This window comes from Echinococcus granulosus, assembly GCF_000524195.1.
Source record: "Echinococcus granulosus chromosome Unknown EG_S00032, whole genome shotgun sequence".
NCBI lineage: Eukaryota > Metazoa > Platyhelminthes > Cestoda > Cyclophyllidea > Taeniidae > Echinococcus > Echinococcus granulosus.
The window spans coordinates 94,218-118,311 of record NW_020170412.1 but is presented as its reverse complement, the minus strand read 5'-3'; the positions used below and the strand labels follow the sequence as shown (position 1 = coordinate 118,311).

General features: G+C 43.0%; 3 protein-coding genes across 3 annotated transcripts; 2 read left to right on the top strand and 1 right to left on the bottom strand. All coding sequences in view use genetic code 11, as the record gives it.

Annotated features, from left to right (window-relative positions):
- Positions 1–2,689: 2,689 nt before the first annotated feature.
- Positions 2,690–8,397, top strand: EGR_04823 (hypothetical protein; the record flags this gene model as incomplete). The annotated part of the gene is made up of 4 exons (XM_024494072.1): positions 2,690–2,839; positions 3,689–3,884; positions 7,536–7,908; positions 8,307–8,397. 4 exons carry the CDS (start codon positions 2,690–2,692, stop codon positions 8,395–8,397), a joined length of 810 nt encoding a protein of 269 aa, XP_024351461.1.
- Positions 8,398–14,094: 5,697 nt separating this feature from the next.
- On the top strand, positions 14,095–20,868 carry EGR_04822 (Protein pangolin; the record flags this gene model as incomplete). Its single annotated transcript, XM_024494071.1, has 4 exons — positions 14,095–14,369; positions 17,374–18,678; positions 19,737–20,174; positions 20,247–20,868. 4 exons carry the CDS (start codon positions 14,095–14,097, stop codon positions 20,866–20,868), a joined length of 2,640 nt encoding a protein of 879 aa, XP_024351460.1.
- A 1,551-nt stretch (positions 20,869–22,419) lies between these two features.
- Positions 22,420–23,988, bottom strand: EGR_04821 (Syntaxin-16; the record flags this gene model as incomplete). Its single annotated transcript, XM_024494070.1, has 7 exons — positions 22,420–22,605; positions 22,951–23,097; positions 23,169–23,275; positions 23,344–23,518; positions 23,589–23,695; positions 23,732–23,870; positions 23,902–23,988. 7 exons carry the CDS (start codon positions 23,986–23,988, stop codon positions 22,420–22,422), a joined length of 948 nt encoding a protein of 315 aa, XP_024351459.1.
- Between the last annotated feature and the right edge of the window lie 106 nt (positions 23,989–24,094).

Genomic DNA, 24,094 nt, shown 5'->3' with positions numbered 1-24,094 from the left:
AGAGCTTTTCCACCTTAGTACTTTTCTTTCTCCTCTGCATCCTACTCATTCATTCACTCAACTAACTTGAAGATTTTCTTAGTCTCATATTGCACTCATTCATCCATAACCCGACGAACGCGAGCGATTTTCTTCTTCCTCCTCTTAACAGGAATGGGTTTGAGTTTTTGGCTGCTAGGTCGAAGGAAACAGACTGCAAAACCTGGGTTGAGAACTCCACTTAACGCCACTTGAGTGGTGTCTTCTTTGGCTCCTTTGGGTACTCGACATAGCGCATACATTTCGAGCCCATTAGCGTTCTCCTCATGAAGGCATTTTCGTAACCTATTTCTTGAGTGGGTTCTTCAAGCCCTCATTCAATATTAAAGCGTTGCTTTTGCGCGGAGAGAGGGAATAGGCTGGATACACTGAGGACGATTGGCATTCACTAATTAGTTTTCCCTCTCAGTACTTCTTGAGTCTGTCTCTGTCTCTCTCCTATCATCTTTACTTGTGCCTTACTGATGCTCTATTGCAGCATTCAAAAGCGATGCATTTCGTGTGCTTTCAAATTCTCAGGTTACTAGGAAAAAACCTCTCTACGCGTCAATAATCTGGGAGCACAATTTTTTTCACCGTAAATTCAATTTCCGGTATCAAAGGTTGAGTAGGAGGAGGTAAAGGATGCAACATGACTTTGCTACTGCAGGAGAGGTTACATCGGGCCAAATTTTTCCATGATGTTGCTGCAACTGTGCTACGAAGGGGAAATATAATCCTTGCAGACTTTTCCATTCCTCTGGTGGTCATATTTATCTGATGGACGCTTTTTCCTCTTCCTCGCTCTCTTTCTTTCTATTTTTCTTCCCACCTCCCTTGCCTCCCCTCACCTTGCCCCCGACGGATGTCGCTATCGCCACTGTGCACATTTCTATGCTTCAAATCTATCATAGGAATAATGTAGATTTTTTTGCTCCATTCACAAGTACAGAAACACACTTCCAGTCGTATATTGCATACATTGGAATAGAAATAATGTGTTGCTGTAGGATCAAGCAAAAGAATATTAACCAAACCCTCTCCCAAGCTGGCTGCATCCATTTTCACACCAATCATAAAGATTTTAATGGTAGCTATCAAGGAGCAAGCCTGTCGCTAATACTCTTAACACCAGTCCAAGCAAAAAAGTCCAGAGGCTTTTTAAGTGAACCAGCGGACCAGGCTTCAGGGGGAATTGATTTTGCAGATTTTTTACTGTAAGGGAAGGAGCAGAGTCTTCCTGAAATACATGTGGAGTCTCCTCTGGGTAATGCTTGGATCTAGGCATTGAAAGCTGTCTGAATGCTGACTACCGAATTAACTCAAAGGCCTATGAACACAAAATAAGTAATTTTACTGATTTACTGAATTTCTTGTGTGCTCATCTCAATGTCCGGTTTCCAAGACTCTTTCCCACAGCGAAGACTAAGTGATTATTTCTGATTTCGACCACGGAGAATCAGTGTTTACAGTAAGTTAGAAGGGTTCAATGTTGGCGTCGAAAGAAGTGAAATAATGTTTGACTAAAGGTTGCATTGCCCATGCTTTGGATGCTGTTTCATTTAAAATAATCTACTTGACGATAACGCGCTTTCATGAAGTCTACCTAGAACTTGTCTCAAATTGTGTTACAAGCGAATTTTCAACAAGTATCAGGAATGGAACCTTTGGTGCAGGACGGTGTCGTACTCCCCTTATCTCACCACTTCGACCACATTGCTAGTCGTAACTTGTGCATCTTTGCCACTTATCGACCAATCCCAAGGTCAAAGACGTTCCAGACTCTAGGGAAAGTTGCGCACCACATAACAATTTATGTAAAAGGTTTCATCCATTACTTGTGTTAATGAAATCCTTGTCGCAAAAGCAATTATTATTATCCTGCTTGTGTCACACAATCATTCCAGTTAGTGCACAATCAAATGGGTAGCTTTTTCACTTCTGAAAGTCTTTTCAAACCGCACTCCAGTTGGAGCCAAACTCCAAATCAATCGCGTTTTATCTACTTTTGTTTGAAGTGTCTGTGTGAAAATTTCACGCTACGCAATCATTTTTCATCACTGCACAGAAGTGAAGTTCATCTAACACCACTTCGTAATCCGCATTGGTGCAACGCCTGATTACGCCAGTATACGAATTGCCCTGTCTACATACAGCATCAAGATTGGCTTTCAGCATCCCTAAAATGCTGCGATAACTCGTGCCCTTGCTTCGTGTGTCAGATGTTAATCAAACACTAGTTAGCTACCCCTAGGCGCAGAGACATCTCTATTTGATTAACCTTAGCTTCGATGTTTGATTGACACCCGTCCGCGTTGGGCGATGGTGGTGGTGGTTTTTGTTGCAACAGTAGCAGCAGCAGTGCTATGAGGGAAGTTTGGTTGAACGAGTAGTTTGAGGCATCTGTCGTGAAGTAAAGCGATAACGTTACAACTTGTCTTCGCTTCCTCGTACTTATCCGAGCTTTAAATGTCGATGCTCCTGCTGATAGTAATGCTCTAACCCACAAATCCGATATACAAATTTTTTATCTCACACCTCAATCAAATGCATTTTACGATAATTTTGAGAGTGAAGCGGGGACTGAAGGGGAACAACGTGTTACAACGTATTCACTGCCCCGCCTTCACTCTACTGCGACCCTTCTTTTCAATCTGCTGTACTAACAGTAATGGATGTCAAAAAGTGGATGATAGTTGTTTTTGTGACTCATTGGACCATCACTCTCGCGCTGAGTGCTACTGCCATATTGGATGCTAGCCTGATGATGACGACGAGAACGACGAATGTGATGATGACAATGATGACGGCAAAGGTGCAAGTGAGGGTTCATTTCGACAGGGCCGTCTGTGGTCCTTTTTTCTCATGTGTCTACACATGCACTTGTGTTCATATCTAGTGTAGCGTCCAGCAATGGATTGCTTACAATGTACAAATCTTAAGGCCGACCTATCTCTACATTGGATACACCCTTGCATGCACACACGTGTAAATTTAGTTCGTGTCTGTGGAGCTTCATCCAGGTATCTAAACTACAATGATTTTTTTGGTATTAATGTTAATTAGATCTACGGTGTCTTATTTATCAGTTTACGATAATTGGTTGCACCCTGATCTTATCGCAAACGGCTTCGCTGAGTTTAAAGCAATCAAATGGATGAGAGGCTAATAACATTTTTTTAGGCTATGAGCAACATAGCTTTCGGCAGACCTCCTCTTTTGTATGCTGTAGTGGCGGATTTCCTGGGAATGTGTTAGAAGTCGTTTATCCATTTCTCCCTTAGGTTTCATTAATTCGAGCGTGTTTTTTGTTGTAATGAGTGAAAAGCACAGTGAAAGTCCTTCTTTCGCCTCGGCTTGTGTACGTGTGCGTTTATTTGACGTTGCTGATGAAGAATGTTCTTCAAACTGGAACACTGTGCATGTGTGCATTTGTATCAATTAGTCATTGCCACTACTGAGATTCATCGGTACAAGGCAGCTCGAACAAGAAAGAGGGACGAAAAAGTTAGGCAACGAGAGAGTGAGTGAGCCTGCTCACCTTACTTTGTTACATCTCGTTCGGCTCTCTTTTGAAGGAGAGTGGACTAAGTGGATCGGAGAATGCGATGCCTATTATTTAAATTCTCAATTTCTAACTACATATCTTCGTCTTTTGATTCCGCTGTAGCCGGGAAATCGAATACCTCCTTTCCTCTCCAATCCTTTCAATCCCTTCATGCCATTCTATCACAATCCGCTGCATGGCCTCTCCGCCGCTACCGCCACCAACACCTCAGGGACGCATGAGGCCCTTCGAAAATCACCGGTGGATCGGCTTTCTGATGGCTGTTTGGAATCGATTCAGAATAGATGCGGGCTAAAAAGTATGTCTTTCGCAAGTTTCTACCGCTTTAAGATCACTTTGAACGTGCATTTTTAATCACGTACCCCTATTGACTTAGAAATGAAGCAACATTTCTCCGAGGTTTTGCAGAGCTCCCGTGTCTGTCTGGAATCTTGTGACTTTCGCAGGTTTATGGTCCAAATATTGTATTGCAACAGCATTATATCAAAACAGTCGATGGTGATGGAGTTGCCTGGAGAGAGTCTAAGGTATATCCAGATGTTGATTACTTTAAGACTAACCTCGGTAGGTATTTTTGTTCCTGCAATCAACCGAATGACTTCCGAAACTGGTGTAGTTTTTGTCTCTAAGACTAACAGTATCCAACTGCGACCCGTTTTTACGAATCCAGTTTTGTTATACAGATTCTGCTTAATTCAGCAATTTTTAACCGAATATAAGCCCAAGCCAACACAAAGCCTCACCTGTTTTTGACAAGTACATGATTTCACTTAAAACCCTTCACATGGTATTGTCTCTTCAAAATTCACGGGGATTTTACTCTATTATACCTCTCTGTTATTGTATGTTATGTTTTCCAACCATAGTGTGGTCTTCTGGATTAACTTAGCCACCACAAAGAGGCTGTGGTACAAGGTTTTTAGCATTCTCGCTAAGTGGGACAAAAATTTCAAAACCCTCTCTGTCTATTTTATTTTTGAGGATACCAACCCTTCGTTTAACCAACGTCTTAGGGAAATAAAAAGCATAATCCTAATGTCATCCTTCAAAAGGAAATGACTTTGCTCACGATTATGCAAGGGCACTGTTGTGACTGACGGGTATGATGGATGGCTAGTAATGTTCGCTCGCTTACTTTATGTGTCAAAGCGGAAACACTCACCAAAACGCCCCAATTTACTGTCTCGAATAAGCTGTCAGACTTTCAGATACTGAATTACCCGTGAATTTATTTGAATAGCCAAGTGGAGTCACTTTAAAAGTTGGAGAATAGAATTTGGACATAGCATTAATGCCACGTCTTTGGGGCCACCAGATTCGGAAATAACTTAGACGACTGCATTTAGCTCTTATTTTTAGCGGCAAAATTACCTTCCAATTGCGTTAGAGGTTTGAGCCAGTGCTTTGCATTTTTCTCGCTTGGTTAATTAAATGCCAAGGAGAGCATTTCTACTTGCCGTGACCGAACTTGTTTACGCTACAACAGGGGGTATGGACTGGCTAAAAGTTAGAGATAGCACACAGGATTGCTAAAACTGGCTAATTGCAAAAAATTCCACAATAATTCCCAATTATAGGCTCTTTCCCAGCCAAATGTATGTTTTCACTTTTTACCTGAGCACATGGGATAAAAATGATAATTTTGCTAGGCCTTTGAGCCTCTTCACTCCTTCACATGTTTTTTTCCTCCATTTTCCTCTTTTCGATTTAACTCGCTCGTCCGCTTCTCTCGAGGTGGTACGTGCGCACTTCGCGTGCGTGCGTGCGCTGGCGTGCGCACGCACATAGACGACGGACTGCATCCCGAAGACAGACCTAGAGTTGGTGCGTGCGTGCGTATGCGTGCGTGCCAACGAGGAAAATGATTAATTATGTAAACCAGAATGTAAAAATACTACGCGCAGCACGCACAAACACCCTCCAACAATTTCCATGTGAATGTGGACTCGTGAAAGAACGCCTGGTAGTGCTAACACTAGCATTAGTTTGGGCTCCGGCTTGAAGTGCACTTCATTCCTGGTACACCCATCCATCCACCCGACCATTACACATACCATCTTCTGTGGGCCCAACGCTTCTGTCCGCTGCATAGGTTCTATCCCGAAGCGGAATATCGAACAAATCTGATTTGGCAACTTTCCTCTATCTATCAATAGCCTAATGTTTCCATTCAGTTGCCCGTCTTTTGAATTTCTAAAATAGGCTTTGACATGTTGCTTTAACGAGTTTGCTCTCCCTCATAGCTAGAAAAGTCTTCAACCAAGTTTACATTTGCTTTGATTGTGACCCGTCATTTTATCTCGGATACCTTTAATATAAACCCAGATAGTACTAACGGAATTTAAAAGTTCTGATCAAACGGAAACGAGTTGTCATGGTGTTTTCGTGTGTGCACTAGAATCACAAATACTAAAATTTGTTTGATTCTTGATTTAATAAACAGTGTTATTTATTGGGGTGCGGTTTGAGAATTTCCGAAAACTTATTACTTTATTTTTAACAATGTCCGCAAATGTGTGCAATAGTTTACCGCCAAATCGTGAGTGGCAATTAGTAGCGCTCCAAGACTTTCCTGAAGACAACAAAGGACCTACTACTAGGCAGAATACGTATTGTCGACATGCAGAAGGGCTAGGGGCTACTGTCATGGCCCAGAGCCCATGCTGCTCAGCAAGTATGCAAAGGTGGAGCCTTAAAGAGTCCGCGTCAACGAAACAAAGGGTTAAACAAATAACTATCCGCATACCCGATTTACTTATGGTATATCTTATGGAGAATTTCCCTAACCCCCAAATCCAACATTACAAACAATATTTAGAGGCCCTGCCACAGGAGTGTTGTGCTTCTTCCATGATCAACTTGGTTATGCAACAAAAACAAACAGAAAGCAGCATTAATTTTATCGCTACGCATCACTTTTCCCGCTTTAATTAGTGTCCGGATAGATTTGTATGCCTAGTAGTAGGGCGCTGAACCGTCCGTAAAGACTTATATGCACTAAAAAGGTGGATTTTTATGGGGAATTAGTCGCCAGTCTTAGGGCTTGAAAAAGAGCCTTATCTAGGATACTTCCAAAACAAACTTGGTGAATGGGAATCCGTAATAAAATGGCTAGTGCCACTTAATCGTGTTTTCTGGAGCATTGTGGTTGCCTGTATAAGTCTTATACCGACGGTTATGGATGAGAGCACCGCGGTGATCGTGGCGTTTGCGTTCGAAGGTTTCTAACCTGTCAACGGATGACAGTATTTGCTATCTACTTATCAATTGTTTGCATAGATAGAAATGCTTATTTAGTAAAGTACTGCTAAGCCGTGGGCAGGTGAGGATCCTGTCATCCTAACTATGACCTAATTAACATTCTATTAGAAGTACCTCCAACACAAACTGGAGCCATGCGAATGAAATGCAAGGGTGCCGATACGGCAGAACTAAGCTGTAGTGCATAGTGCAATTGTTTCACATTTTCTTGAACGATTCAATTATTTGTACCACTCATGTTTTAACAATTACAAATGCAAATACAATGGTATCCAGTGTGCTGTGTCTCATCAATTTCTGAACCATTGGTTGTAGAAAAACTTACTTTTTGCACATTCATTGCTTGCAGGAATGTACAGTTACGCAATAAGTTGGCTCCTAATCGCAGACAAAGATTTGTAGTAATGCATGTCTGATCTCTGGCCGTAATTTCGTATTAGTCTGATGCTTTGAAACGGTCTGGTGTATCACTGATATTACCTTCAATGTCAAATCAGGGATGACGAGCGAAGTGTAGAAACTCCAATACAACAGTACCATGTCTTTCTACGGAGAGACCGGGGTTTAAAACGTAAGACTAGCAGGAAATGTGATTGAGTGAATCTGGTAGAGCTATGAGTCCAAAATCGAATTGTGCTATAGCTACCAAGTGTCTCTTTTAAATGCTGGTTAATTGCTTTTCTCAAAGGTGAATTGGGTACCTTCCCTCCACCCACACATACAGCCTCACATCCAATGGGCAGAGGTGTCGGTGGCGGCGATTTCTGGCGAAGCGGGCAAGCCACCTCCTTGAAGCCCGATCCCTCTTCCACGTCCACAGCGACAACAACACCATCTTCATCGTCGTCTTCGCTCTATGCCGCGGTGATGGCAGCCGCAGTGGCCTCCTGGAGCGGTCAATCGGCTTCTACTGCGACTCCCACCACCAACGCTCTCGTCACCGGTGTTCCATCCTCCCGAAGTGATTCCCACGGTAAAACCAATGTCGGTTCCTGCTGTGGGGAAGTCGGGACCAAGAGAACAAAGTCTCTAGATGCTGCTAAAACACCTTACTCACCAAGGTTTGTCCCAGCACTTTCGAATTACCCTCCTGGAGTCAAATTTTCCGTGCTGCGCCGTCGTTATTTCCTAAAAGGCGTTTATGAACGTCCTGAATGTGGGTTACAATGTCTACAGTGTGGGGTCCGACTCGTGGGGATATATATGAAATACCCTTTCAGATCCACTTCTTAACCGTGTTTCTGTATTCATTTAACGACCATAAAACTAATCGGTTTAGTTCATTCTCCTTTCATATTTGGGACGGTTCTCCCGAAATTTTAAGCAGTCCAAAGTTCCAATTTTTTACTATTTTTTTGAGACTGTTTATTTCTTTTGGTATACTTTTTAAAATAGTCTCATTTCTTCCCTCCTCCTTCTCCTCCCCCTTTTCATTCCCCAACCCTCCTCCCCCTCTTAGCTCGGTGGTAGTCGAGATTGATACAGGGGAGAGCACAACTGCACTGGTCCATTTTCTTTTCCTCCCCCTCTTCTTCCAACATCGTCTCTAAGGAGGCCTTAATTACAGCTCTCTTTGTTGTTGCTCCGTACCTCGAATGCTATGTACATGTTTGCGCGCGCGTTTGTAGCGTTGATGGACATATGTACTGTCAATGGATATGTCCTGGTCCATGCGTTTTCGGTTTGTGGTGTGGTACAGTGAGTTGTGCATTCTACTATCTTCAATGTTGGAGGAGGGAGGGTTTAATCCTTGTATTTTTGCCGCATTTTTTTCTTTACAGACACGAGTCCGTTAAATTTATATCACCGAAATGGAAGGCCGTATACACAGGCATGGATGCATGGGTTGAAAGTGATGATAAGGAGTGTCAAATGGCAACTCATCATGCAACATGACGTGTTTTTTCTCACTATTGATCATTGCTTAACATCTTAGGAAAGTGGGTGTTTGCGTGTGTGATTAAAGGTATTAAATCTAGGTTCTTTGTTCTTTCACTTCCAAGCTGCTGTGAGAATCCGCATTCAGTGCTTTCGTAAAAACTGTAAATGCTCAATCCAGATCATGGGTATTTGCGCATAGGTTTCGCAATGACTTGTCATTAAGGCAAATTTAGATGCAGCTTTTTGGTTTAAGTACATTGTGTTGGATGCTTTCTGTTAAAGTTAAACTAAGCCCCACTTTACTTGTACATTGCTCATGGAATCTAATTGCATACCAAATTGTGACTCCAGATATGTCCATGTCTCATGAATCAACGGGTTACTTTGAATGTTTACCCACTCGTTTACTTATCAGACCTAAGTTGATTAGTTGAGAACCATTAAAAGGAGTGATTAGTAAGTCTCGCCGGTAGTTCCTCCATCCTACCTGTCACAGACAGCTGGTTTCTTCACAATGCCTCAATTTCTTTAGACGTCCGACTATCTTCCACCTTACCCTCCTGTGTTCGAGCATCATCATCACTGGCACTAAAATGTCTGTTTGTCCTGGGTGCTTGAGAGTAGGAAGAGAGGTGAGGAGTGGAGACGACTGCAGTAATTATCTCTAAGGCAAATTATCTCCGACAAACCACCCACGATGCATTGTTATTGTTGATGTTGTTTTGGTTGTTAATGGCACTTCAAGTGGTCAGATTCGCCTGCCATTTTTGACTCTGTTGTAATAATGTGGAAGAGCTTAGGCATCTTGATTTTAATCTAGTTATTAGTGGAACTCCACCTCCACAGTCACCTTTCAAGTCACCCGTGTTTTACGCTGATCTCTTATCAGTAGTAGTTCTACATAATGCGCATTTTAACTGATTTATCAAAATTCATGCCCTTATCCTCAAAGTGATCCGACCAACGTATTTTTTAGTATTTACATTTGTTTTAGATCAAACAGAAATGTGTGTAGTCATTGTCAGGGGATATTTTATTAAAAGAATTTGTGAAACTGACTAAGAAAACAGACCACTGCGCCAAAAAGCCTTCAGAAAGTAGAACGTGTACGTGCTCGACTTCTGACATCAATGTTTTTTTTTTTTTTTGTAAATGGAATAGAAAACATGATGGACACATTATTATTCATTCAGTAATAATAATTGCCTCGTCATGAGTGGTTCAGTACAGAGGCCAACGAAAATTTTTCCGCATTTTAAAGGAAGTTTTGGCGCTTAAAAGTAGGGCAGGTTTACATCGAAATGAGAGGTGCAGATAGATTTCGATGTACGTCTTATTCTGTGGTGATTCGCGACAATTTAGCCTGATATATCTCTGATGTCAAGCCAGACGTGGACAGGATGGAGTTCACCGTAATTACAACGAAGAAATTGTGATTATTATTGGTATACAGCGAATTTGGTAATTCATTTGTCACCCCTCTGATTTGGGATAAAGAATTTTGGTGGAGTTCCAAAGCAGACACTCAAACAAATTAGATTCACCTAAAAATGGACTAAGGCGAGGGAGGGACAGCATCTTTCCTCACATTCATGTAAATGCGTCGGCATGTTCTTTCGCTTGGGGGTTGTTGTTGCTGCTGCTGTTGGTGCAGTAAGAGGAAAAAGTAGGAACACAATGACGATGACGATGTGACTATTTGGTCCATGCACATACTTGACCGAGTGATTTCGACAAGCCATCTTTTCCTCCCTAGCTCCATCATTCGACCTGCACAGTCAATATTCCTGCCAACTGTCTATCGCGATTAATGGCTTAGCCTGTAAAGGTGATGTCTTATAAACTTTCGCCTGTGACAGCTTGTTTATTATCATTTTTAAATTAAATTTTTTCTCAGTTTTCTGACTGAAGTAGTAGGTAGCATTTACAAAGCAAACATAGAAGTCTATGCTGAGCTTGCGATTTCTGGGTATCGCCTGGACTCTCCCCTAAGAAGGTGTAGAAGGATCGATAGGTTGAAGAGCTTCGTATAGGTAGACACAATCCAAACAGCTCTAGGTCTGTTACAGTTAGGTAACAATTGCTAGCTTTTGAGAGGTGGAAAGCAATAAGTGGTTCCCTCTTACAACAATCCTCACCCAATCACCACTATGTCTTAAGAGAGGGTCATCGCTCTTGAATTGGGCCACGTGGGGCGAAGGGTGTCTTAGTCTACCGTAACGTCAGTTTGTTTACTTACTTCCTCGGTCTCTCTCTCTCTCCGCTTTTCTGCCATTTCTCACCAGCGTTTGATTTTACTGCCATTCATGTATGTGTGTGTGGTCAAGTATTCATTAATTTACTACCTTCCCCGTCTTCTGCTAGTAGAGGGGCGAAAAAAGAAGCAATTTTATACCCCATACTTTTGATCGGGGGATTCACCCTTTTTTCTCTAACAAATCATCTATTACCGCAGCTTCAAGTGCTTAGAGTGGGTCCCGTCTTTTGTAATGCTGCTGTATCCTAGTCAATCCACTTTGCATAGGCCAATCACCGTTAGATGAAGTCAACTAGTAGGTGTCTTGTGTTTTCCAAATGGAGCACCATTTGCGGATAGTTGGGGAGTATCACTAACATCAGCTTGAAGTTATTTGCTGTGTGTTACTCAAAACCCTTTATAGAAATTCAAGAAAATTGCATTACTTATAGTAGTATTGCACTCTCATGCAGTCTTTGTTTGAAGGACAGTAAAGACAGGAAGCGGGCTAGAGACCTTGCATGAAAAGGAAGTTGTCAGTACTACTTAAGGTGAAAAAATCACAGATTGATACGTCGTTCTAAGCATTTGTATGGATCCTCTTTTGGAAGGTGCTTTTTCTAGTTTATGGTAGAGCTCCGCACGCATTCACACCAGCCGTACCGGCACAAGTCACTGTCGTGTAGAGACAACAATATGGTTGGGGTGTTGTCGATAAATACCCCTCCCTCTTATCTTTTATAGCACTTAACCGCATCTTTGACTCCTTGTATGCCTAATCACCAGGCCTAGGCTAGGCAAAGTTCTCATTTACCGTCCTAATACAGGGTGACTTGAGAAATGCTTGAAAGATGTTCAATTATTATTATAGCATATGTCATAATCTTTTGACATCTGCCACATCAGTTTAATTAACAGATGCACTAATTTAATTGAAGTTAAGTGATCGCCTATCCATTGCCTCCTTTTCCGGATGTAACTACTGCCTAATCACTTATCCTGTGTCAGATCGGTTAACTCAGATGCCTTCTTTCCCATTTTAACACTTCACTTACTTGTCAGGCTTTTACTATACTAAATAATTTACTTCAGACCCCTTTTCATTTCAAATTAAATAGAATAAAGAAAGCTATTTTTAATCTTCCCTTCGAGAATGAGACACATTTTGCACATCTCGACCTAACCCCTCTCTTCCCTTTTAATCGGAACGAATCAAGCGCCTCCCTGTTGCCAACGGTTTGTTTTGGGGATCTTAAAATTTCATTCGGCCCCCTTTTAGGATTTATTTGTCCTTATCAAATTATCCAGTGTAAAGATCCTCACCACATCAGATTACTCTAGCAGCTTATCATCGCATTTAATTGAAACACCAAATGGCATAGTTTTTTCACCGTGCTTAAAGCATGTTCGTAGTCACGACAGCAATGCGCTTGCAGGTAGAAATATGTTCTTTCTTTTTTCTTCATGAAGTGTTCAACCATCTTCAAGACTTTTGCTGTGGAGGATCACCCAGTACACGTCTCTTCATTCATTTTACTTAGGCTTGTCACTCATCCGCTGCCCCAGTATATTACAACGCACTCTTTAAGTTGGATTGAAACGACGTTGGATGGTTTTCTGTGATTCGTTTACCTTTTGATTACTCTAGTCAAAATGTGCATTTGCTCGAATCGTTCTCTACTCTTGCCTAAGAACAGAGTGCCTAACTGCAAGGAAAGTTGGAAGCGTCCATACTGGCAGCATCAACTGTGGCCCACATTACCATGGTCACATTCCATCACAGCAATTTACCTGGTGGGGATTAACGTGTTCTGCCAAATTATTATATTCAGAGAAACACACACTTGTTTTTTGACATTCTTTGTTAAATTGTGTAGCTTAAGCACTCTCATGCACAATTGGAGTAGGCTTAGCGCTTGCTATTTGTTTTGAGAAATCTTGAAATGGCACTTTCCTATGCTCTCAAAATTTATTTATCATATCATTATCAAGGAATTTAGCAAAGATTTCCCCAATTGGCACCTATAGCAGTGGTATACGCGTGGCTAGAAGTAGCCTCTTGGTATCACCCCTCCAATCTCACTTTCGCTGAAACTTCCAGCATGCGTCTCGGCATTCATTCTATCCAGACTATGTAATTTTCAGATGCCCTCTGAAACGATGGCAATGTTTTTTGGGCATCCCGAAGTAAATCTCATATGGTAAAATCATTGTGTTTATTATTTTGCAAAGTAATTATGTACTCGAAGCGGAATTACCCACTATTACTTGCGGTTTCGTGTATTTTGAAGTCATCTACCTTGTTTTTTGGATTAACCGGTCATCACTGAACCATCATTCATCCTAACTAGATTAATCACTATTCCATAATCTCCTTACGTAGCAGCAGTTTATTTGAGAAAATATGAAAGGGCGTTAAATCTTTCCATGATACAGTCACCCTGACTCCCTAGATGGGAACTTCACACCTTGTCGGAACATACTTATTGCTTTGGCGTCAATTTTGGGAATTCATGAATTCAAATTCAACTAACCTCTCACTTTTGTCATTGTAGCTTGTCTAAAGTAGAGTTCTCATCATTGTTAAATCGTGATGTCTTCCTTCCTGAAGCAGTTCAACTTTATAGCTCCAGGTCATTTGAGGAATGTTAAAACAATGTTTACATACTATCTCAGAACTAATTTGGCCTTTTATAGCAAGGTCCAATGGTGGGGGTCTCCTCGTTTGGTAGACTTTACCCTAGACACTTTCTCCACATCAAATCGCATTGCCGTAGTAGGTTTTATGTCAGGAGGGCCTAGTTTTTTTTCCCATTTGAGGGATATCGACAGTTGTAGCAGAAACACACATGTAGCCAGACTTCACAACAATTTAGAGGTCAAAGACTAAAACCACTTTAAAATGCTTTTACAAAACCCAAAAATCTTTTTAAATTTCCCACTACAGGTTATTTTATTCATTCTAAACAAACTGAACTATCTCCAAATATCTATTAGTTTAGCAGTAGTACGTTCCAGAAAATATATAGTGACAATCAGATTTTCCATCGGATGCCTTATACAGTTGAACCCTTCAGCCACTTACCTTACCCCTTGATTGAATGGTGTATCATTACCTTGGATTCGCAGCATGTTCGCAGCCGCAGCAGCAGCCCACATGCACTTCCTCTCTGCGGCTGCTGCTGCCGCCTCCTTCACTAGCAGCCTGCCGACGGTGCAGACCAATACTGCCGCCACCTCCACCGCCAACCACTCCTCTGCCTCCACTGCCACGAGAGGGACTGGGCAGGGGGCCCTCGCCTCATCCCCCACCGGTCCCGATCGAAAGGCACCCTCCGACGCCTGGATGGTTCAATCTTCTGCGATTGCATCAAAATCATTAGAATCAGGGCGACAAAACTCTCGGTGAGAAATTTACGTTTCTCCTTTACCATGGCTGGGTACTACCACATATCCGCACTCATGTAAAAGATGATTTGCAATTAACGTATGGAAGGGCCGAAAAGACATAAGCATAGTTGAAATGCCATTGCACCAAAAAAGGAACCCAAAGCTGCAAAACCATGGGATCTGCGAAATCAAATGCATAATCAAAGCAAAAGATCATTTTCCTCCAATTTTGTAGCAGTAATCAGCATTATCTTGCTAGAATTATTATTTATGTAAACTTGTGAAGCGGTTAGTTGTCTTAAAAAAAGTCTTGAATCTGGATTTGATTATTTCCTTCCAATACAGATACCTTCTATCCGTGGTCTTATTATCTAAATCAAGTCCATTTAAAAATCTCTGAACTACGTTGAGCACTTTTTTGTTTTTGAGAAAAAGATGCCCCATTTTTCTTCTGCTTTGTCAAATTATCTCTTCACTTAGACAAATCGGATTTTTTGGGTACTCGCCTAAGCCTCTATCATATCCTATCGCATCACACCACTTTATTACGAACAGGACTTCCTTTTTCAGTATTTGCATACCGCAGTATCACCAAATACGTTGTTAGAACTATTGCGTGTTTTACTCCATGTAGCATCTCTTAGAATTCTCTTACTCTAGTTCAACTATCGTAGGTGTCCTTGTTCCATTCCTCCTACACAGAACAGGCGCACATCGCATCAGTTTTTAGGAAAAGCTGGAATGATGTACAAGCATTTTTTGTCTAGATTTAAGTCAATTACTTTCGTTATTTCAGATTGTCTCATTCTGTGCATTTCTTCGTTGTCTAATAATATAAGCAGCAGTGTGTTTTAGGCGTCCTAAAATGACGTTCACCCGTTTTCGCCACGTATCATAAAATGCTGCCTACTTCGCGTCCATTTGTGCAGGCCTCTTCATCACATACCCAAACCCTACATACTCGCACAGCATGGAGTGGTCTACTATTCTCGCCGCGTATACGGCGCTGTAGCCGTGGACCCCGTTTGGCTGGACATAATCCATTTCTTATGGAGCTCACAATAGTACTGGCCTAAACTGCTATTTTTGCTCATCCAGCCTGGATATCATCATTTGTTTGAATTAGTCTCTCTTGAGGGAAGTTGTGGTAATGTTAATGTGTTCATTTTTCCGGTCTCAAATAGTATTTCCTATCATATGAGGGCAGCTGGCATAGACATCCTCGTTGGAGTAAAATGGATTGGTTGCTTCCACATTGTTTTGAGGTTACCTAATTCGTATTCTAATCATACCAATTATTGAGGGTCACCTTTTACTGGTCGCAACTAATAACCGACATCTTTCTCCCCTTTACATCGAAATTCTTTTAATCGCAGCCACAAAAGTCTCGGTTAGGTCTGACAATAACAAAAATTACTAGTTGTACTGGGGAAGGGAAATTCGCTTCACGGAAGACCGAAATATCCATAAAATTGTGTTTATACGGATGTATGCGCAAATTTACATGGTTAATTTATGCTACCAATCCACTAAACAAATGCAAATTGTTTGGCTGTGACTCCTTTTTTATAATTCGTTTACACCTGATAGACTGATGCACTGTGTGTGTGTGTGCGTGAGTGTGTGAGTTCTTGTGTAATTTCAGTGATGGCAAAAGTGTGACAGGTCTTATGTTTGGTTGACACCACGGCTGGACTTCATTGCATATGCACACGCACAGGGAGGAGAAGGAGGGTTGTGTATCACCCACAATTGCGTCTGCATTGGTGGATGGATTTTGTCCCTGAATTCCACACTTTCATGTTAATCACTCAACCTTGAATAGGTAATTAATCATGCACGCATATGTATATCTAGGTGCGATTTTAGTGCTTTAAGTCATCCCTGAAACCGTTAACGTAGCACATTAATCTGGAAGACGGCTTGCTGCATGCTAATGGAAGGGCAGTGAGGATATAAACACGGCTAAGGAGACTGGGACGCCAAGATGATGGACAAATTGCAGCGGACTAAACGCTCTCGTAATCTAATGTATCATCACAACAAACCGCGTTTTGCTGTGGCAATTAATCAGCGTCCTTTCAACCATGTATTATCTTAGTTTCACTTATCTTGAGTGTCACACTAAACTTCGAGCGTCTTGAAGACGAGTCCTCTGCCACTCCTTGTTCCCTCAGTAAAACAATAACGCATTTTAGGTTTGCTAAAGAGAAAATTTAACATTATCTTCCTATTTTTCTCTACATGAGGTCTGTTTCAATAAAGTAAGTGGTAGTTTTTCCTTGGAGGTCCACCATGTTCCCCTTGGAGTGGGTTTTGTTTCCTTCCCCATTCCTGCGGCATGGAAAGGAAAAAGGAACATTAGGCAGCCGCAAATGAGAGCACGCAACAAAAACTGAAGCGGGACGGTATTTACAGTTGAGAAGAATAATCATTTATGGAAGTAAAAAAAGGAGAAATCCCCAAATCTTAACCATTCCCCTGGGAATATAACCCCCATACACTTGAGATCTGTCTTAACGCTGGTCTTACCTTATGCACACCACCAGTGTCACAAATAGATGACGCACTTTCTATCAGTTTGTGGAAACTGGTTGATGCAAATCATGACTTGCAATTTGATGGACTGAGTTAAAAACAAGGAAACTGTGGTTGATTGATGGTTGGTATCACAAGGATAATGAGATATGGATAATTTCCTGTAAATAAGGTAGCCCAAAACAGTACTGCCATGTACTTTTCTAGTTTCATCAACGATTCTTAAGCGGGTACTAATGGTTCCTCACGTGATTGTCCAGTGAGATGGGTGTTTGTTAGATTAGGTAAAGGTGAAATTAATGAGAAATTGGACATCCTCGTGAAACAGCCCTCCTATCAGTGTGCCGTGCCAGGTTTGTAATTTTATTGCTACTTAATTGCGCTATGGCAACGGTATATTAAGTGCCAAGGAAGTGCGGACACTGACATGCAATTATAATAGCAATATCATTAACACTTAAACCACATTGTGCTTTTTTAGTCAGCCTAACTGTGACCCTGACACAACGGCATCTTCGCCCCAGGATGAGGTCTCAAGTGAGCCTGATGGTGGTCGGTTGCTTTCCCGATTGAAAAAGACGCACATAAAGAAGCCACTGAACGCTTTCATGCTCTTTATGAAGGAAATGCGCCCACGAGTGCAGGAGGAGTGCACATTAAAGGAGTCCGCAGCAATCAACCAGATTTTAGGCAAAAGGTGGCATGAGCTCTCGCGGACCGAGCAGACAAAGTATTATGAGATGGCAAGACAGGCAAAGGAGCTTCACCAGCGCCTCTACCCAGGCTGGTCGGCACGCGACAATTACGCCTATCACGCTCGCCGGCGCCATCGTCGTAGCCGACGACCTTTTCCCCACCATCGCTCCTTTGTCCACAAACCAACCAGCAGCTCTAGTACTATCAATACTGCCTCTAAGACGTCTCCTGCCAGTCGTTTCCGCTCGTCCAGTTTTCATGAAGATCGGAAGGCGCTGGAGTTTCCTCAGAAGGTTCTTGAGCGTCCACACTCCACAAACGATGTCTACTCACCTTCGATAGAACGACGAGTGACTTCTTTGTCACCTCTCTCTTCTCCACTTCCTCCTCCTCAATCACCGGTGATAACAAACAGGGTACCTGAACAACACCAACAACAGCAGCAGCAGCAAGTAGCAACGCGCTCTTCACCACCACCTCGTCCTTCACTGCCGCCGCCACCACCAACACAGTCGCAGTTACCACCACACACAGCAGCATTTGTGAGTCCACTACAAGCGCCATCACAGCCACCGCCACAAGCTCTTGCTGCATTGTCCAGACCAACACCTAATCTTGCCAACAATGCACTGACAATGTCAGCGTGTTCTGCATTTGAGCATCACTACAATCAAGCCGCGCATCATCATCATCAGCAACAACAACAACCACATTCTCAACAATTCTTGCAAATGTCACCTCAAAGAGCCTTCGGTTACTCCTCTTCTTCCTCCTCCATGGTCTCAGCTCCCGTTGCTACCGCTGTATCTATGTATGCATCGGCGCAGGGTCAAGGCAGAGGAGGGACGATGTCTAGATCATCGACAGGATATTGGGGTTACCATGGCCCACAGACAGCCTCACACCAATCGGCTGTGGGTATAAAACGGAATCCCTATTTGACCGCAGCGGCGGCAATGAATAGCGATTCGGTAGCGGCGGTTGCAGCGGTAGCAGCAATGGCGGTGGGCGAGCTATCAGGTGGAAGTATGAAGAAGTGTCGCGCAAGATTCGGTCTTGAGCATCAGAATCTGTGGTGCAAGCCTTGTCGGTAGGTCTCCTCAACACAAATATCCGAACCCCTTTAAGCCATGCGTCACAGTTCTAACTTTAGGGAACATAGCTTTGGTCTAGAAGTAGCGGGTTTGGTTAAATTTTTATACTTGTCCTCCACTCAAATCTTTATAAGCTCTTCAACCCTTTCGCTACCAGTGCCGCAAATGGAGTCGCGATTTGTTGCATCTGTATTTCATGCGTTACATTTATAAGTAAAGGGCAGTGAAGCGGTTCAGAAAGGGCAAACATGATAAAAGCAGTTTATTATCGGATGAGAACAATAAAAAATTTCAATGCTGTGGTGGTTTTCCTTATGAGATCTCGCTGACCTGATTCAGTCCTGGTTGATTAGGAAGTATGAATGTGTAGAGCCAAATTATTTCCCGCCATTGCCAGGGATTTCATGGTGATTAACTATAACAAGAGCTGTTAAATTTATCATTTAATACCTACATTGTCGCCTTTAATTGTTTTACCCCTCGGTGATATTTACCAGGAGCTCATTGCATCAGTGCATCGACAGTAGTGAAACAGTAGCCACAAAGTAATCACTTTATTGTCAAAAGAGAGATGAAAGGTACTCTTTGAAGTATATCAGGTGTCTCTCGAATCCCTGTTAGTGATGAAAGACAGCGATATTGCTGGACTGGGGATCCGTTACCTACAAAACGGGTGCTAAGTCGCAAATGGCAAAAAGGTAGTGAATGGCACAGGAGCGTTAAAGAAGAGGTTTTAGCAAACACTTCACTTGAATTGGATCCTTTTAGAGTCACCTGTTTGCACCACTGAAGAGAAATGTAGTCTCGTGATCTATGACAGCGGACTTTTAAACTTACCTGTATGTGATTCTTTGCGTGAGTCAAACGTCAACACCTGTGTAAGATTATGACAACTTGAAACGAAAACATGACTAATCGCATTCCTTCTCTTTCCTCAACCAGACAGCATTCTTTACCCTCCTCCCATGTCGGTTATCTTAGATACTTGCTTTAGCACTTAATTCTACGACTTGAATCAAAAGACTGCGACTCATGAGAGCTTCATCAATTGTAGACGAAAGAAGAAGTGCATCCGCTTCATTTCGGAAAACGAGGTTGACGACTACATGCCACAGTATCATCCTTACCACGCACATTCAGCCGCTGCGGCAGCAGCAGCAGCCGCGGCGGTGGCCTTCAATCATCACCATCACCATCCACATCAGCAGCCACCACCACCACAAGCACCGCATCATCCCTATGGGATGTTTTCCACATCTCGTCGACACACCAATGCCAGTGGTGGTGCTTACGCCGGGCTCGCAGAGATTTCCTCGGGTGCCCATCTACGAAAACAATCGTTTATCCAGACCCCGGTATCGCCTTTCGACAACGGTGTTGGGGCTGGTCCACAGCGCCCCTTTACACGGCAACCGATGCCACAACACATCTCTGTCACCACTGCTGCTGCTGCTGCCAACTCGACATACACGCACCCGTCTCTCGGCGGCAGGTAGTTTTCTAGGGTCGGGGACATTATTGGTCTTTTACACGGATAATATTTATTGATAATTGCGTTTTTTAGCAATAAACGACCGTTCCCAATAACATCCACCCCACGGCAGCATCAGCAGGCGTCGGGAGAGTATACAAGCGTATCAAACGCTCCCTATGCAAGTAGTGGCGATGGTGCGAACTATTGGGGATTGAGTTCTCGCTCTGCTACCAACGCGACTGCCGTTTGTTTTCCAGGCGCGGCGGCACGTTTTTCCGCCTCCGAAATGATAATATCACAGGGTGACCCGAAGTCACTGGCACCGCTACTTCGGGAAACACAGGGTTCTAATCCTTCCCCCTCCGCCTACCCACTTCCTAAGATGAACAACTTCCCACACACCCAACAGGGTACCACACTGGCTGCCGACACCTCCACAGTCACTTCAATCACCACCGCCACCATCAGGTCCGCTGCCTCTGCTATCGTTACCAATGGTAGGTGTAGCGGTGATCTGCGAGTAAAACGGGAAGCTCCGCCGCTAAGCTTCGGCGTGGCCGATGTGATGGGTTTCAGGTCGGGTGAGGAGGGTGCCGCACTGAATGCGGTGACAGCGACGTCAACATCCACTTCAAATACCGTCGTTTACCGTGGAAACGCCTCACCGAGTACCTCCTCCTGTCCACTTCGATCCTCGCCGGAGTTGGAGTAGTCGGAGATGCACTTTTCCTTCTCTCCCTCTATTCTCCACTCTCACACATGCATCCATGTGGTAGTGATTCGGGTGTGCTATACCACTCTATCACTCTTTCTTGATGTTACCCTACAACCACACACCCACAGACACATTTCGCGACTCCGTGCATGCTCGGTAAACAGGGTTCTTTAGTTCACTCCTCGCCTCACGTAATGATTTGTACACACACACACACACACGCATCACGTTAAGCGCCAGGGTACGAGAGGCCGGGAATTTGCGTGTGGAGCTCTATCCCACCTCTCTCTCTCTCAGTTTCTTCACTTATCTCCTTTCCCCCATTCCAAGAGTGGCGCCATCCGGCTTTTTGCTCTCTCTCCCCCACCGTCTCTGTGTATAGTCTGTCTCATTTCTATATATAAAAATATAATTACTGCTACTGTATTATCTTCAAGCAGGAGTCTTCTGCATTGTTTCCTCTGAGGGCTTTAGGCAAAGTTGCCAGGATCTAACCATCGTCAATGCGCTTCTCATGATTGCGTGCGTGTCTCGACTTGCAATCAAGCCCTGGCTCTGTATGTGCATCTTCAGAGGTGTTGGCGCACCGATGGCTCTCTCGAATCTAAACAGATTAGGACTCTGTTAGTCACCTTGGTCTTCTTTACAGGCCAACTCACTTCCGTGATGGTTAAAGTCAAGACGCCGTTAGTTAAGCCGATTGCCATTGTCGAGATAACCTATCGGAGGGGGAAGGGAGGGCAGTATCCAACCGGTTTAAATCTAACGCGGCACCAGGACATGCACTTCCGAAATGACCAGCTCAACTGTTCAAAACTAAAGAAGCATTTGTTCTCAAACCAAAGGCATTCTACATCCATTTCGTCATCATAGCCTCAACCAACCTGACTTGGCGCAGCCAGTCGTTATAAACTGGTAAGGAATGTCACGCATTTTTGACATCAGACGTAGAGAGGACAATCGGAACATTGGAAATGTACTTAGGATGACTATCCAAGCGTCAAGAGCTTAATATTAATGAAAGGGGAACAAACATATTGGCTTGAATTACCGCACCAACTGACTGTTTTGTTGAAAAAGGGGCATGCTCGGCTCAGCCAGGGACAGAATTGCATTCGACAAGCAGACGGGCATCCGTGCAAATGGCTTCACTCCCGGATACTCAATGCAAAGCAGCTATAACTACGCTTGATGACTGTTAAATTGATGAAACTTGTAGGTCATCCACCCTTGTAGAAGCAACTAGCCTTACAACTTCGAGCTGATGTCTGTACAAGTCACTAAATATGACAGTAACCGATCGGCTCAAGTCTGATGGAGACTGGGTTAAAATATTCCTTTCTGTGAAAGAAAAGAGGCGTTAAGATCAGATGAGGGCAAATATAGGTCAGAAAATAAAAATACAGTTTGTACAACTGTGCAAGAATAACGGTGGACATAATCAGGGCGGAACGAAATTAACGAAGCATGAAAGACACAGGTGCCACTGTACAGACACACAAAGACGAAAACAGACAGACAAGTGGATAGAAGTAGTAAAACACGAAGTCAGGTGAATTTGGTAAACACTAGAATAGTACCGAGGACCATAACAAGGCAAGCCAAAACGAAGATGACGAGGAGTTTCTTATCTCGCTTCTGGTGCGAATCCGCCTTTGTTAGCTGTTTCAGGCTCTCCTGCACCCGAACCTGTGTCTGTTCCACATTGTAATCAATGCGATCGACAAGAGTTCCCTATGCAGTATGTTAAAAGCACCCAGAGTTTGAGCTTAGTAAGCATCTGACAAGTAAAAGTTCTCCCTAAGTCACATATTTGCAGCATGGTTCAATTCGAGATTAAAAATATGGCTCCCCCAAAAGTCATGGAGAGTAAACGTGCGGGGGAGTAACAGTAAATGAGCAACCTATTACACTGACATAATCAAGCCTGGTAAAAAATATGCACAGAGATCTATGAAGGTTTAGCAACACAAAAAAATCACTCATTAAATTTACGAGTCATATTTGTAGAAGTAACTGAATATAACTTTATCGATACGACCAATAAAGGAAAAATCACACAAAAAATTATTAACTCACCTGATCTACAACAAGCTGGGCAACATCACGAAAGATTTCGTTTAATTCATGGAGAGATCGGACGATCTGTGTTATTTCCTGCTCCCGCCGCTCAACAGCCTTCGTGTTTTCCGCCAGAAGCAATTGGGTCTGATCACCAGTGGCAGGCTAAAAAAACAATGCATAACCATCGCAGGACACGAATGTAACTGAGGCAGTCAGCAAGGAGAGGACCTTACTTCAAGAAGATCAAACTCAGCCAAACCAGCCACGTCGTCAGCGGTAAGTTCGGAGCCCAGAGCCATATTCAGGTACCCACGAATTCGTTCATCCCTTGCTTTTAATTCTGAAATAAATGATACAATTAGGAGCTTCAACCCGAAATGTAAGGCGGAATTAGTGCAATGTGCTCACCGTTTAGGTACTGTGATTGAACTTTTCTGAAAGTTAGGGAGAGCTCTTGCAGCGTCCGAGCAAGGGATGAAAGTGTGTTAGTCATTAAATTATCAGGCTGTGCTCTGCTACTCATCTGAATTTTCCGCTTCAATGCTGTTAGTTGCGACAATTGGCGATGACACAATGTAAAGAGCTAAATCAGAGCAGCCATACTTAATGAAATGGGTAAAAATATGGGCATTTCTGAGCCCAAGGCTTTAAACCTGTGTCAATTCCTTCGTTTGAAGCTCAACTTCTTGATCCTCATCGAGGTTATCATCCAATTTTGCAGCCATTATATGGCGATCGTGTAAGGTCACAAGTTCCTTTACTAAACCATAGGATTAGGTGCCGTAAAAAGTCGTACTTTTCTGCCGAATTACAGTAAACTGGAAGTTGATTGATTTAACCATATTTTGCCACTCGTGCAATCCACTATTGAGCTTGGTAGCTCCAAGTTCAATATTCGTGGAATCACCTAGTAATTTTTCCTTGTCTGATGAACGCTATGAGGCGTTAAAAATTTCAACAGCTTACTAATTGCGAATTGCCTGAAAAATGCCTATTCTGGATAGCATTGTTCCGCATAAAAAGGAACGTATCCGTCAGTTTTCTGGCACCCATAGCCCAGAGCCAACAGGCTAGAATGACAAACGGTTTTGTCAACTGCGACCCCATATTCACCAGTCAAATGATAGTGCCATGCAGCATCAGCAGTATTAGCTAATGG